Source organism: Aplysia californica, unplaced genomic scaffold (genome assembly GCF_000002075.1).
Source record: "Aplysia californica isolate F4 #8 unplaced genomic scaffold, AplCal3.0 scaffold00940, whole genome shotgun sequence".
Taxonomy (NCBI): domain Eukaryota; kingdom Metazoa; phylum Mollusca; class Gastropoda; order Aplysiida; family Aplysiidae; genus Aplysia; species Aplysia californica.
The window spans coordinates 63,081-78,813 of NW_004798210.1; the positions used below are offsets into that span (position 1 = coordinate 63,081).

At 40.8% G+C, this 15,733-nt stretch overlaps 1 protein-coding gene across 2 annotated transcripts in view; it reads left to right on the forward strand.

Moving 5' to 3' along the window:
* LOC101847621 (retinoic acid receptor RXR) overlaps positions 1-15,340 on the forward strand; it is a 42,034-nt gene extending 26,694 nt beyond the window's left edge. The window contains exons 3-7 of one of the 2 annotated variants that reach the window (XM_005110753.3): positions 2,536-2,693; positions 4,031-4,188; positions 5,257-5,383; positions 7,903-8,127; positions 10,198-15,340. In XM_005110753.3, coding sequence (XP_005110810.1) covers positions 2,536-2,693; positions 4,031-4,188; positions 5,257-5,383; positions 7,903-8,127; positions 10,198-10,451 — 922 coding nt within the window. In that variant the 3' untranslated portion in view covers positions 10,452-15,340. The remainder of the gene's footprint in view (positions 1-2,535; positions 2,694-4,030; positions 4,189-5,256; positions 5,384-7,902; positions 8,128-10,197) is intronic. The other variant, XM_005110754.3, reaches the window with a different exon arrangement.
* The last annotated feature ends 393 nt before the right edge of the window (positions 15,341-15,733 follow it).

The following is a 15,733-nucleotide window of genomic DNA, read 5'->3' on the forward strand; positions in this document are numbered from 1 at the left end:
TTTCGGTCGTTACCCGGATTCGAACCTGGGACCTTTTGAATGAGAGGCCAACACCTTAACCTCTAGGCCACGAGAGCCCTCTTGTTTGTCTGTCCGCCTTACTGTTTCCCCGCACTAGATGACTATTTTAGTGTTTTGTTTTCTTTTTTGTTCAAACAAACATTTGTTCATGTTTATTTCTGTTTTTGAGCGGGTAGGTCCTTTTTTTTTTACTCTGTCGTTTCTGGCTAGTTTTGGATTGTGTTTGTGGGTGGTTGGTGGGTGCTATAGTGTGGTTTGCTCATTCTTTCCTTTCAAACATCTATTGTCCTGATCTCCCCTCCTTCTTGTGTTTATTACTCTCTTCTAACACCTCTAATCTTCTGCATTTATATATGACCTTATTGTGTTGCAAGTGCCGTAAAACTTTTACTAAAGCTAAAAAAGCCTGGATTGTGTTTAGGCTGTTCGATGGTAGGTCATACTTTTTTACTTTTCTTTGTTGTCTCTATCTCTGTCCCTCTGTGGGTTGTTGGCGGGGGCTCTGGTGTGGTTTGCTCCTTCTTTCCTATCAAACATCTATCGTCCTTATCTCCCCTTCTTTTTTATGTTTGTTACTCTCTTGTAATACCTCTTAATCTTCTGGCACTCATATGACCTTTGCAGCTAGTTGCGAGCGCTGTGAAACCTCAACTAAAACTAAACTAAAAAAGTCTTGTCTAATCTTACTAATTGACTATTGCTGTGTCGATGTACTTCCCTTTCCTGAAACAAACGAAACAACGGAACTGTTCTCTTCTCTGTCTATGCATGATGAGATAACAGATTGCTGTGTATCACATTTGTAGGAGGAATTCTTTCTTATTAAAAAAGAAGGGTTTTTAGTTTTGAATGATGTTTTTTTTTTTCCTCCAGATGTCGTAGGTCCTACGTTTTTCCTTTCCCTCTGAAGTCTTTAGGCTTTCCTGTTTAGTCCTAAATAACTGTTATTGTGGGTGGTTGGCGGGTGCTCTTGTGTGGTTTGCTTCTTTTTTCCTATGAAACATCTATCGTCCTTATCTCCCCTTGTTCTTTTGTTACTCTCTTGTAACATCTCTAATCTTCTGGCGCTCATATGACCTTATTGTGTTGAAAGTGCCGTAAAACTCTTACTTGACCAAAATTGAGTCGTTAGTGCCGTAAAACACCTACCTATTCAATAAATTTTAAAAAACCCTCTTACTAAAGCTAAAAACTATGTAAACCCACTCTAAGCCAACTCCAGACTTGACCCTCCCGAACTCTAATTAATGCAAGGATGCTGATTTGGTTAATAAATAAGACTGACTTCAAGATATGTGAGTGGTTGGCGGGTGCTCTGGTGTGGTTTGCTCCTTCTTTCCTGTCAAACATCTATCGTCTTTATCTCCCCTTCTTCTTTTTTATGTTTGTTACTCTCTTGTAACACCTAATCTTCTGGCGCTCATATGACCTTATGCAGTTGCAAGCGCCGAAAAACCTCTACTAAAACTAAAACTAAACTTCAAGATATGTTACTCTGTTTCATCATGCTTAAACTTTATCTTTCCTTCTAGGCAAATAACTGTTAAATAGGGCAAGGCTTATCTGATTCTTTGTGCGTAATGTTTGAATGCTTTTTTTTTCAAGGGTCCATAATCTTAAGTGGGTGGAAGTTCCCACTTGTAGGTCCTACTTCTTTTCATTCTGTTGTTGTCAGTGTTCCTTTTCCCTGCACTAAATGACTTTTGTTTAGTGGGTGATTGGCGGGAGCTCTGGTGTGATTTGCTCCTCCTTTCTTATCAAACATCTATCTTCTTTATCTCCCCTTCTTCTTTTTTGTGTTTGTTACTCCCTTGTAACTCCTCTAATCTTCGGCACTTATATGACCTTATGCAGTTGCGAGCGCCGTAAAACTTCTACGAAAACAAACTAGATATAATGTTACTCATTGTTTCATCATACTTGAACTTCTTTCCTTCCAGGCAAATAACTTTGAATAGGGCGAGGTTTGTCTGGTTCTTTGTGCATAATGTTTGAATGCTTTTTTTTTTTTTTCAAGGGTCCATAATCTTTAGTGGCTGGAGGTTCCCACTTGTAGGTCCTACTTCTTTTCATTCTGTTGTTGTCAGTGTTCTTTTCCCTGCACTTAATGACTTTTGTTTTGTTTTTCTCTTGCAAACAAAGAAAAAACAAATAATTTAAGTCAACAGGGTGGTTGGAGTGCGCCACCGGTAGGTCCTACAAGTTTTCAAAATATAATTACCCAATATCATGAAAAGCAAGCGCGTTCGATAAGGCAATGATCATCTTTTTTATTCCTTCTTTGCCTTTGTACTACCTCATTTTGGGCCCAAATACCTGAAACTGACCATGAATCTAACTGAAATGGAAACTTTGAGGTAGGCAGCCCTGCCTCTTATCCTCAACTCTTATATGACCTAATTCTGTTGCAAATGCAGGAAAACTCTTGCTGCTAAAGCTAAACTTTCATAGCTAGTTGGCAGCTCTGTTGTATGCTCAGTGCTTAAAGTTTGAAAATTTTGTTTTTGTCCTCAGTTGTGAGGGGTGCAAGGGATTTTTCAAGCGTACTGTGAGAAAGGATTTAACCTACGCATGTCGCGATGACAAGCAGTGCATGATTGACAAACGACAGAGGAACCGATGTCAGTACTGCCGCTACATGAAATGCCTGTCCATGGGCATGAAAAGAGAAGGTGAGCGGTTTGTTGGAGGGTGCTTCAAGTCTAGTGGGTCTTCTTACTTCTGTCCTTTCCCTTTGTTGTCCCTGTCTCTTAGTCTTTCCACTGCCCTAAGCTAAATTACTGTTATCGTGTTATGCTGTTTTGTATACAAACTAAAATTGTGTCCTTTTGAAGACACCTGTGAGCATTTCACTGAAAAAATGTTGATCTAAGGGGGGAAAAAAAAAAGGTAAATTTGCATTTCCAAGGACACCACACCTTTGATGGTCATTTTCTCATTTTACCTGTCATTTTCTAATTTTACCTCTGACAAGAGGCAACCCCACCTCTGTCAATAGTGAATATCTCAACTTCTGTTCAGTATAGATGGGCATTTTTTTCCCTCACAAGAAAGGCAAATGAACGAGTTCTAGTATTATACCAACAGCTCTACATGCCCTAAAATTGACAAACACATAATATAATTCCACTGCATTGTGGCACATTGTTTTTTTTTCAAAGAGTTTTCACAAATTATTCCATCAATTATGCCCAATGTGTACGGAATAATACAAAATTTGTGGGAGGGAAAACATTCTTTGTCTGTTGATTTTTGCTTTTTAAATCTGTGATGCATGTGTAAGTGATCGTTCTCTTTATAATGAACTAAAATGAGAGATTCTATCCATATGTTAGGTTTGGGCATGATGCTGGTGATAAAAAAAGACCACAACAAAACAACCCTTTTTATTTTGAAACCTCCACATTTCTGATTTTTTACTTTATTTTGATAATTAAAACATTGTTTAGGTTGCTACACCAGTCGAGATCAAATTAATAGTTATTACAATGTAGATGATTTAAGTTAAAAATAGACATTGTTTCAATAATCAACAATCACGCTGTTCTTTTATTTCATCTACCGTTCAATCTGTCTTGACATGCCTTTGTACAGTCAAACTTGCTCTAAGAAAATCACCCCTCCGAGACAACCAACCTAAAAGAAAAAATAATCCATTGTAACGACGAACTGTTATTATTGCTCGAACAATCAAACAAAAAAAGAAAAAAAGCCCCCATTGTTGATGTGCTTGTCCTAACTCAAACAAATGAACAAGCAAAAGTCCTTCTAATAAAAAAAAAATTAATGAAAAAGAACATATCTTTGTCCATTTGCCTGTCTTTACTCAACTAAACGAACAAACAAACAAAAGTCCCTTTTAAAAAAAGAACAACAAAAAAAAGTTCCTTTTTGAAAACGAATAAAAAAAAGTAGGGGAAAAGAAAAGCAGAAAGAACCTATTGCAAACGTCGTATTTCTTCCCCCCTCCTCCCCCCTACTGTCCTGGACACTACTGAGACATTCTTAGCTCTTACAGCGGTCCAGGAGGAGCGGCAGCGGGTCAAGGAGAAGGGCGACGGGGAGCCGGAGAGCACCAGCGGGGCCAACAACGACATGCCCGTGGAGCAGATCCTGGAGGCGGAGCACGCCGTCGACCCCAAGATCGACAACTACATGGACGTTCAGGTGAGGGGTGTGTTGGGGGTGGAGGGAGTGTGTGTGTGTATGTGTGTGAGAGGGGTTGGTGCACGCTGTCGACCCCAAGATAGACAACTACATCGACGTACAGGTCAGTGCGCCGCGCTGGGTGGGGGGTGTCTGTGTATGTGTGTGTGTGTATGTGTGGTTAGTTGGTTGGAGCACATGGTTGACCACATGGACGTACTGGTCAGTGGGCCGTGCGGGGTCAATGGGGGTTGGGGTGTGTGTCTGTCTGTGTGTGTGTGTGGTTCGTTGGTTGGAGCACATGGTTGACCACAAGATCGACAACTACATGGACGTACCGGTCAGTGGGCCGTGCGGGTTTTATGGGGGGTGGGGTGTGGTCTGTGTGTGTCTGTTTGTGTGGGTGGTTGGCAGGTGCTCTGGTGTGGTTTGCTTCTTCTTTCCTATCATAGATCTATCGTCCTTATCTCCCCTTCTTCTTTTTTTATGTTTGTTACTCTCTTGTAACTCCTCTAATCTTCTGGCGCTCATATGACCTTATGCAGTTGCGAGTGCCGTAAAACCTCTTCTAAAACTAAACTGTGTGTGTGTGGTTAGTTGGTTGGAGCACATAGTTGACCACAAGATCGACAACTACATGGATGTACAGGTCAGTGCGCCGTGTGAGGTGAAGAGAAGGGGTGTGTGTGTGTGTGGTGGGGGTGGGGTGAGCATGTTGTTGACCCCAAGGTCAACGCCAAGGTCATCCCCAAGGGCCGGACCAATTGTCTGACTCGTTGCACTTGTGCCGCGATGGCTGCTTTGTGCCCTCAATCTGGCTAGCAAGCCGCCTCGCTCCGACCTGATTCCCGCAATAACAATGCAAATCTTTTGCATGTATATTACCTTATTGTGTTGCAAGTGCAGTAAAAAACGTACTAAAACTAAGACAATATGATTCATAAATTTTTTTTTCCTTGTGCATGCATTTGTCTTGTAGCATAGGGTTTCAAAAGTTCAGAATTTTTTTGGGGGGTTCAAAGCCAGTTTTTCCATCTGTCTTGTTCTAATAATGTTTGTTCTTGTGTCCTCGGCGTGTTCCGTCAACAGAAAGACCCCGTGCTGAACATATGCCAGGCAGCGGATAAACAGCTTTTCACCTTGGTGGAGTGGGCCAAGCGCATACCACACTTCACAGCTCTGCCTTTGGAGGACCAGGTCATTCTACTGCGGGCAGGTCAGTCGAGGCACTCCACTCCTTTATCACTTCCCCTCCCTCCATTCTTCTACTGTTTGATGTTTGAGTTTACTTAACCGTCTGCCTCTTCTCTCTTTCTCAGGCTCTTTTTGTTTTGCATATCTTTCTTCTGCTACTTCAGCTTCAGTATTTTTATATTCTTTATGTCATTGGTGCATGCATGAATTTAGGAGTGCGTCGAAGTCTGTGTTGGTGGCTGGAAGGTCGGGTGGCATTTGTAGGTCCTACTTTTATTTCCCTCTGTTTGCCTGAACGTCCATTGTCCTATCAATGTGAGTGGTTGGAGGGTGGCAGTGGTAGGTCCGTTTCTTTGCTCTCCCCCCCCGTTGCTTCTGTCTATTCATTTTTCTTTTTCGAAGTACTTTTTAGCATTTTAAAGTAAATTAGTTACCAGTCGTGAAGTGAACTTTCGCAGAGGTGAACAACTTGTGTTTCGCGCGCTCATATGACCTTAGCAGTTGCGAGCGCCGTAAAACCTTATACTACTACTACTAGATGATGGTAATTCCTCATTGGGACTATTTATCTATTTTAACATTCCTCACCTTTGTCTGGTAGGTTGCTTACGAGTTGTTATTTCTCTTCTTTCCCGTAGATGTTTTTGTCTGCTCTTTGCGTTTTTCCCCAACAATTAATGACCATTACTGTTGTTGTGCTTTCTTTATTTAAACAAACAGCAGAAGATGTGAGATTGATTCCCGAGTGAAGGTTTTTATTGAGAGATTTTAAAACATTTTTTGAATTTGAGTGTTGGTCTTGAGGGGTCGTAATGGGCAAGGTTAAAACAGCCTCAGTGGGTGGTTGGTTGGCTGGAGTTCTGGTGTAGTTTGCTCCTTCTCTCCTATCAAATATCTATCATCTTGATCTCTCCTCATTACTTTTATTTGTTACTCTCTTGTTGCATTTCTTATCTTCAGCTCTTGTTTGACTTCATTGTGTTGTAAATGCGTTAAACTCTAACTAAAACTGAAAAAACAGCTAGCTTCCGTAATCTAAATTATCTCTAAAAAGCCATGAAATTGAGGGATGCCGCTTTTCCATTATTTTCTCTTTTCTTCTGTTATTTTGGGCATCATCCTTTTGGAACTTTCATTTATTGTTGAACTGGTATGATGTTTTGTTGCATTTTTTGCTTCGTAGCCTTCTAAATCTAGTCTCTCAAAAATTTTCTAAATTTTTTACTTAAATCCAGTGTCATCCCTGTATTCATAGCTGCCACTTTTCCCGCTAAATAGCGGAAACTCCGCTTCATCTAGCTTTTCCCGCTACTTTGCGATACTTTTTTTACACGTGGAAAAGACCGAACCGGGAGAGAGACGAAAACGCAGCTTGCGCATGTCCCCCCATAGCTTTCTACTTCCGTTCTTCTAGGCCTAGCGTTAGTTTCACTTTGTTTATTGTGGAGCAACAAAGTGTCGATTGGGCATCGGGACGTTGTTAGCGCGCCGAGTTGTCAATGAAAACGGCGGAAATTCGAGAGAAATTGATGCTGAATGCAAAAATAAAAGGAGCTGAAATGAGAAAGAAGCTGCCGGTGTGACTTGAAAAGTTCATGAGAAAATTGAACAAACCGCTTGCTGCACTTTGCGTTTGGTGCGATAAAGAAATCGCGGCCCGCGGCACTCCTGTACAATTGCGGTCCCGTTTGTTTACATGACGGCTAGATTCTAGATCTAGATCTATATTGTGGCTATTGATGAAGTGAACACTGAATTTAGATCTAGATAATCTATCTCTAGATATAATCTAGATTTACACATATTTAGATATCTAGATTCTAGATCTAGATTAGATAGTCTAGGCTATAATTTTAATTCAGGTTAGATCTCCACTCTACAGAGGGACTACTAAGTTAAGTGCAAACGGGACTGCAGTTGTACAGGAGTGCTCAGTACAGCGGCAGAGGTGTTGCCTCCTTGATCCAGTACTGCGCGCACTCTACATCGATGTACAAGTTTTAAGTTGAAAGAAATCTTTTTATAAGACACCAGCATGCAACAAACACTGGATTTTTAGTCACCAAGTCTAAACTGTGTCAAATTGACTCAAATTCTTGTTAGTCTACTTAACTTAGTGCCTTTGTTGGGTTTTTTTGTTAGTTTTTTGTTATGTTGTTGTTGTTTTTTTCAAATACATTTTAATTCAGTTGCCTATGGTTAACAAATATGACAGTTTTCCCTTCCAAAACCATAGGCTAGATTTTCCAGTATATATTGCCTCTGGATCTCACTGGTTTTACTCCAGCCTTCGGAGAGCGCGCATCCGCCTTCGCATGAATTTCCTCCTTTTTTGAAATACCTGAGTGGCAGCTATGTGTATTACAATTTGCTTAATTTCTGTAAAATTTCATCCTCCGTCCCTTACTTTGGAGGCAAATTTCTCCCTTCGAGATGAATAAAGATTGCCATTGTCATTGTCAATGTTCATTCCCGTTATCTTTGGAGACAAATTTCTCCCTGCGAGATGAATAAAGATTGTCATTGTCGTTGTGATTGCAGGCTGGAATGAGCTCCTGATCGCGGGCTTCTCCCACCGCTCCATAATGGCCAAGGACGGCATCCTACTGGCCACAGGGCTTCACGTGCACCGCAGCAGCGCCCACCAGGCGGGCGTGGGCACCATCTTTGACCGCGTGCTCACCGAGCTGGTGGCCAAGATGAGGGAGATGAAAATGGACAAGACGGAGCTGGGCTGCCTCAGGGCTGTCGTTTTATTTAACCCCGGTGAGTTCTCAATGTTCATTTTTAGGATTTTTTTTTTTATGGCTGGCCGAGGGTTACAGTTTGAATGATAGTAATAATATAATGACACTTTTGTGGTAAGCTGTCAAAATGCTTTTTTTTCCATTTTGGAGCCAACGATTTTTTAATCAAGTAAAACAAAGGCCTGATCAGTTACCCTACTTATGTGGGGAAAAAATCCAAATGAAACTGATTTGTGTTTTAATAAATTAGAATGCAAATATCAGAAGAACAATATTTTAAATGGTTAAGCTGACAAAAAACTTTCTCAGAACTGGTGTGAATAAAAAAGGCGTTTTTGTCAGCTTACGACAGAATTGAATTTGTTTCGTGCATTTCCATAATGTTGCAGCATGGTGCACTCTCTGTACTGAAGTATTATTGGCCCAGCAGACTCAAGAGCATATTGCAAGTGTCGTAAAACATTGAAACAAAAAAGACCCTAGAGCACTGGGAAACAATCTTGGCTACCCAGAAAACTCATTGTGCAAGTTTCCATTTTCATTAACCTTATGACATCTTTTGCTATCTTATGGCCGGGTAAATGTTCACATTTGTGTGAAGAAGGGAAAATTTGTGTAAATTCTTTTCTGAGGGCGTAGTATTTGGCTGGGCTGAGCTTCGAATTGCCAAACCTACAAGTGTGTGTGTGTGTATGTGTTTTATTGCCTGCCTGCTTGTACTGAGCTGTGGTAAATGTGCACAAGTAGGCCAAAGTATGGGATGATTTTTATGTATGTAAGTTTGTAATTGTGGGTGTGTGTGCGTGTGTGTGCTTGCATGTGCCTGCCTGTTCTGCATTGTAGTAAATGTTTACGAATGGGATGTTTTTGTGTGCTTGTGTTTTGCCAACACTTACTTATTTGTTTTCCTATTTCCCTGTGGAGCTACTGGGTAAAAAAATGCATTTGTCAGCTTTGAGAAGCTTGAGTAATGGAGGATCTACTTTTTCCTTTTACCTATCCTCTTCTTCTTTTGCTCGTTCCCTTTTTTTTTTCCTTTTTAAAACAAAGTTATTTTTATAGCTTATGTATCCTGTATTGTTGGGATTTTTTGATCCAGGGTTGCTTTTTGTAAAATGGGCCCAAAGGTGAAATCTAGGTCATATTTAAAAGTGGTCCACAGAATGTTTGTGTGAGAATGCTTTGTTGGGCTTACTCTTCATGGAAGAAACCCCCCCAGAAAAAAACAAGGCCAAAGTACAAGAGTACTACATGTTTGGGTTTGTTTTGTGCCTTCTGTGTTCTCTAGTGGGGAATACTTGTTATGGTTGAATTGGTGAAATTGAAAATTCTTTGCTCTTTTAAATGTTTTTTTGAGGTTTTTTTGTTTTGTAGGTGAGAAAAATAAGACTGGAAAAAACTCAGAAGTAGGGAAAAAAATTAACTGGATTTGGGTAGTAAAGGTGTTTAAAAAAAAAAAATCGACATAAAAATGGTTTTGTTTTGATATGTTTTTTTCTTTTTTGTTTGTTTTATTTTTGTACTTCTTATCGTTCCATCTCTGAATGGACATCCCAGTCTCCAGTGGATGGGTGGCGGTTGCTCTGGTGTGGTTTGCTCCTTCTTTCCTATTATGCATCCATCATACTTATTTCTCCTCCTTTTTTGTTACTCTCTTGTAACAACTTAAATTTTCGGCATGTGTGTGTCCTTATTGTCACAAGTGTCATAAAACTCTTACTAAGTGGGTGGTTGGAGGGCGCCACTGGTAGGTCCTACTTCTTTACTTTCCTTCTGTTGTTTCTTTCTGTTTTACCTTTGTGGATGGTTGGCTCTGGTGTGGTTTGCTCCTTGTTTCCTATCGAACATCTATCGTCTTGATCTCTTATCCTTTTTTGTGTCTGTTACTCTCTTGTAACATGTAATCTTCAACACTTATGTGACCTTATTGTGTTGCAAGTGCCGTAAAACTTTTACTAAAACAATGTCTTACCTTTTCCCCAGCACTAAATGACCATTATCTTGTCGATGTGCTTCTCTTTATTCAAACAAATTTTTAAAAAGTTATCTAAATCTGAAGTATAATTGTCCCGTTTTTTTCTGGCTACAGATGCAAAAGGCCTGTCGGCCGTGCAGGAAGTGGAACAGCTGAGGGAGAAGGTGTATGCGTCGCTGGAGGAGTACACCAAGACACGCTACCCGGAGGAGCCCGGGCGCTTTGCCAAGCTGCTCCTGCGTCTGCCGGCCCTGCGCTCCATTGGCCTCAAGTGCCTGGAGCACCTGTTCTTCTTCAAGCTGATCGGCGACCGGCCCATCGACACTTTCCTGCTGGAGATGCTGGAGAACCCCAGCCCGCAGACGTAGCAGCACGGCTACTAGAACACGCCAGGCGCGCCAGAGGGGACTGAATGTGTTGTGCTCTGTGTGTGTGTGCTGTGTGTGCGTGTGTGTGTGGGAGCCAGAGAAGATGTGGGCGAGAGAGTTGATGAGGAAGAAGTATCTGTTTGCTCGAGAGGATGAGGAGCATAGTTTTTTTTTTTTTTTTTTTTTTTTTTTTTGGTTTGGCTGTATGTCATTTTAAAATCTTTTTCAGATTGTTTTAAAAAAAAAATTTTAACGTGTCGTTGTTCAGTGTTGTGATTATATACGATTCATGGAGGTTGGGGAAAATGTCATCGTAGGATTCTTATCACACAGCTGTTCTCTGGTTTTTGTAGACCCAACAAAGGCAGCTTTGTACATTTTATGCTGTTCTGTCTTGCAAAGTCTGGGGATGTTGAAAATCAACCTGAAATGGTTCCTTTTTTTAAAAATCGTTTTTGTTCTGCAGGATGGAAATCTTACCATCGTTGGTGAAGCAAAATGCAGAATTATTTTAGTAGGGAGTGAGAGGGGTGTATTTTCAGCGGTCTATAATTTATCACGATGTTAGCATGTCAGAAATTGTGCAATAGTTTTGTCTGCAGTTTTATAGATCACATTTTGTGTAAGATGTCTCTTGGTCATAGAAAGGGTTGGTTTCATCTTCTGAGGGGGGGGGAGCTGCATTCGTTGGACAGATATTGATGGTGTTGAGCACTAATGTGCCCCCTTCAAAATTGCGTAAGACCTGTTTTTTTGTTTGTTTGTTTTTTTTGCTTTACCATATAACAGGGTTGAATATCAAATAGATTGTCTCAGTAATTGGAGTCCAAATTTTAGTGAATAGAAATGCTTGGAACCATGACACAAAATTTGAGTTGAATTGGTCTTTGATAGATATATATATATATATCAGACAGTTTTAGCCTCTCATGTTAACCTGGCATCCTGAGAGATGTCCCTTGGGTGTCTGACACTATTGATGTACAGCTGGTGATTCTTGTGACATTGAAAGAAAATGACCCGAGTTGTGTGGAGGGGATTGGTTAGGCTGTTTGCGTTTTCTCCTTGGAAGATTAACAAATTGTTTGCTGCTTTGTTCCGTCAGATTTCTGCAGCATTTTTGACAATAAAGTTTTATCTTGTATTATCTTTGAATGTTTTCTTGCTGAAATTTATTTTTTTCCTGGGGTTTATTTTTTTGGATGATTGTTTTCCTGAATGGTCTTGAGACTAATATGTTTCTTTTTAAGGGGGGATTAATGGGTTGCAGCTTTTATTTTCTCTGCATCTTTTTTTTAACCTGCTCTGATATCTATAGGGCAAGGCAAACGGCTGTAGAAATTGGAAATTTTTTTATGAAGATGCTTTAAGTGTTAAGAGACACACTTTTCTAGGATTGTGTAATTGTAAATACACGGCGGAATTGATGTTGCTTGCATTGGAGAGGGAGACTTTAAAAAATTAGGAGCTCCTTTCTTGTCTTAAACAGATGGTATGGAATATGAAAAACGCTAATTGTGACATTTTTCAAACTTCCATTTTTAGTATTTTATGTCGGAGTGGTTATGGACTCTGAGCTGGTGGCTTTCAATACCATCAGTGATTAATTCAGCAGTTTAATTTGACTTATGCGATTACAATGTGCCAGGTTAAATCATCTAATTTGAATGTCTTCATTTATTTTACAACTACTGTATTGAGATTTTTCAAAGGATTTTGCGAAATTTTGTCTCTATAGGAGATCCTGTTTTTAAAAGGATGACTTATGGACTGGCGTCCGCTGCCCTTTAGATTTGACAAAAACTTTTAAACGCATTTTACTCGATTATTCTTGTGGATAATTTCAGCTGTTGTTTCATGTCCATGGGAGTGCTTCGTCTTTTGTCTCAATTCTTTGTCAACGGTCGAAGATTTCGTCAGGTCCAAGTGTAGATGTGTTGATGGTGTGTCTGTCTGTCTACCTTGCCCTGTGGTGTTTCTTTCTTCACTCCATTTTTACCTGTGTATGACAACATATTTCTGATTGTATGCTGGACCATTGGGACCTTCTTAGGTAGTATTTTCTGTGAAAGTATGTTTGTTTTTTTGTCGGGGTTTTTCCTTTTGTCTTTTAGACTCTGGAAATTTTTAACTGTTGAGCTGTGCTTAGCCTTGCTTATTATCTTTTCATTATCTTTGGTGGCACAGCGCACACTTACTGGTCCGTGGGGGCTCGGGTGTGATTAGCTCTTTTTCTCTTATCTAACAATTATTGTTCTTATGTGTCTTTATCTTTCCTCCATCCTTTCTTTTTAGGATACTCTTTAGCCGCCCTTCCAATCTTGATCACTTATATGACCTTATTTGTGTTGCAAGTGCCGTAAAACTTACTAAAACTAAACACCCCGAGCCCCAACCCCAAATTCACATCGTTTCCATACAGTGGATCAGGTTTGGGTGGATTTTGTGATGATGTACAAGACAGGAGACAGAGAAATTACCATTACAATACTACTACCAGCTTCCTGAGTTGCTCCTTTGCTAGCTACAGTTAGAAGTTGTTTGCCCATACTCAGTAAAAAGAATAAAATGGAATCGTTGACATGGGAAAAGATGAATTGCTCTTGATGTGTATGTTCATGTCCATTTCTGTGGCTTTTGTTCGCAGGGGTTAACAGGAGGGGGGCAGGGGTGGGTTCTTTTTATAGATTTTTCGTATGTTCTTCCTCTCCCATTTTTTTGTGTGCATTATTGAATGAGTAACTTGATCTATATATTTATATATATATACACACACACACAGCTCTTGAAACCGCTTATTGTGAGATCCGGTGGGTTTGGCCGTTCTGCCCGGTTGGTCGGTCGGTCTGTCCTGTGGTGACGGAGGGAGACACTCACGCAGTGCGTGCACGTGGGGCCGTCTGACTGTTGTCGTTGAGTCTGCTACCAGTGGCCGAACTGGTTGTTACTATTGTATTGCCTGTAAAATACTTTTGTGCTGTTTAAACGATTCATCCCACCCCCCACCCCATTCAGTCATTTTGAGGTTGCCATGCGTGTATGATTTTCTGCCCTGGTTCGGATTTAATTTGAAATGATTTTTTTTTACATTTATTATTACTGTTCAAGTTTTTATTTTGTTTCCCTGCACTTTAGTCTCTCTTCAGTCTGTAGTGTAGCTGTTACTTACCTCACAGTAGCATGCAGAAGACGTGGGTTTGAATTCGCCTTAGGGAGAAATTTAAAATCGAGTATTTTTTGTCTTTATCCTGGGACATTGTCCCCTTCTGCCCGGGTTGGCCATGACAGGCAGGGCTGAAGTAGCCGGCCTCCTTAACCACCTAAATTGTGTTGATAAGGGCAGAAAGCGTGTACTATTACTCAGCCTGAGCTGTGTCAGGTTTTGTGTAAAAACTTTTATATTTTGCTTGTCGTGTCTTTGAGGGGTTTTTTTCCTTCTGTTTTGGCTGAATAATAGGGAGGTTTGTGGTAAAGTTATGACTGAAAGAAAGGTTTGTCGGAGAGGATTTTGTTTTGGTCTTGAACAGATGATCAAAGTTGAGTTGTGTTCAGTGACATATGTGAAATGATAGTCCCCAGTTGCCAAATTTCTTGTGTCTGACTGGAATCTATCTCGCCTCTCTTGGAATGTTCCCTCGCAAGAATGTGGACTGTCAGTGGTTTGGGTAAAACTGATGCTGATGAGGATTTTGGTTGTGGAAATTCTAACTGCTGTTGTTGACTCATAGTTGGTGGTACTTGCATTCGCATGTGCTGTCCCTAGGGAAAGTAAAAGGCAAACGAGGCAGCGGTAGATAAGGAACAGTCAACTCTCTCTCTCTCCCCCTGCCTCCTGGCACTGTGACTTAATTGGCCAGCAATGCTGACAACACGCAGGAACTCGACGCTCGCTTGGGGGTCCTTGAACTATGCTGATCGTGGGTCGCTGAAATGTCCCATCAGTAGACGTGTTTTGGCACGATAGTTGGCTGGACATTTCAGGAATACGTGGTCCCACAGCCAGCTGAGAGAACCTGAATACGTGGGTGATGGGAAGATGGGAGTAACATCCCAGGTTTATGTAGAGCACCTGTGCGGAGAAATGAATGAGGAACTTTGGTCGCTGTCTGTTACGGATGAGACACATGGTGATGATGATTTAGTTGACTCTTACCTCCGTCTCCATTTTCGGTGTTTGTAATGTCCACATTGTGAGTGCAACAAAAAAAAGTGGAATTATGGAAGTAGAAAGTGATTCGTGGCAGCGCAAACAGGGGTTGAGATATGGGATTGATGTTGATGATTGCGATTGTCCTGCACAGCGGTTATAGAGCGCCCATTTAGTTTCGGCTGGCGCGAGGCAAGCAAGCCCGCGCTTCCCCAGGTCACGGGGTCATTTACCTGCGCCGCCGGGGTTTTCCCTAATCAGCCGAACACCGGCAGCGCTCTTGTATTTTTTGCAAAGTTTACCAGCACAGTGAGCCAAAGCTAATGTAAGATGAATATTTTAATAAAGACCACGTAAATATTCAACATATTAAGGAAGAAAATGAAGAAATCGGAAGAACATGGTACATTACACTTAAAAGCTGTGAGGTTCTCAAAAAGGGGACTTAATTTGATAAATGTGTCATGGGTAATCAATTATAAACATCGATTTAAATATGATTGCCCCCAACGAATTCAATCAAATTTGCACACAGGACTGAGAACATAATGAAATTTGTACTGACAAAGGGGCATATGCACGAAGTTTCTGGATCCGTAATTATTCAGGTTTGAAGTTGATTTTTGCAATACTCTTGCTTTGCGACCTTGTTTTTTCATAGCGATAACCACGATACATGTAACTACAGGACAGATCTTTTCTTGCCGATACACTTATGAAAACACAACCTAAACACAAAATACAAAAAGAACACAATATTGCTGGACTGGAGGAATTATCTCATATTCCCGCTGTAAGCTTTCGTCTTTTGATGGGTGGTGCACACGACAGAGTAGCTCAGGGTGGGTTGGACGTGTTGTGACTGCATGATTGTTTTGACGTGTTTTTCTTTGTCTGTTAGGCCACGGTTGCATGAATGAGCTCACCCCCTTGCTCACCATGGAAGGCCATTCCAAACCCACATTTTTGTATCCAAGGAACGCAGTGTTTCTCAAGGATGTGTTGTTTGGGGATGACCTTTTCTTTTGATCGATTTTGATTGAGTAGCACGTGTTTTACGGCACTATCGACTCAAGACCTTTTATTTGCCAAATATGTTTCTGTATAAAGACATATATCGTGTGATGCATGACTG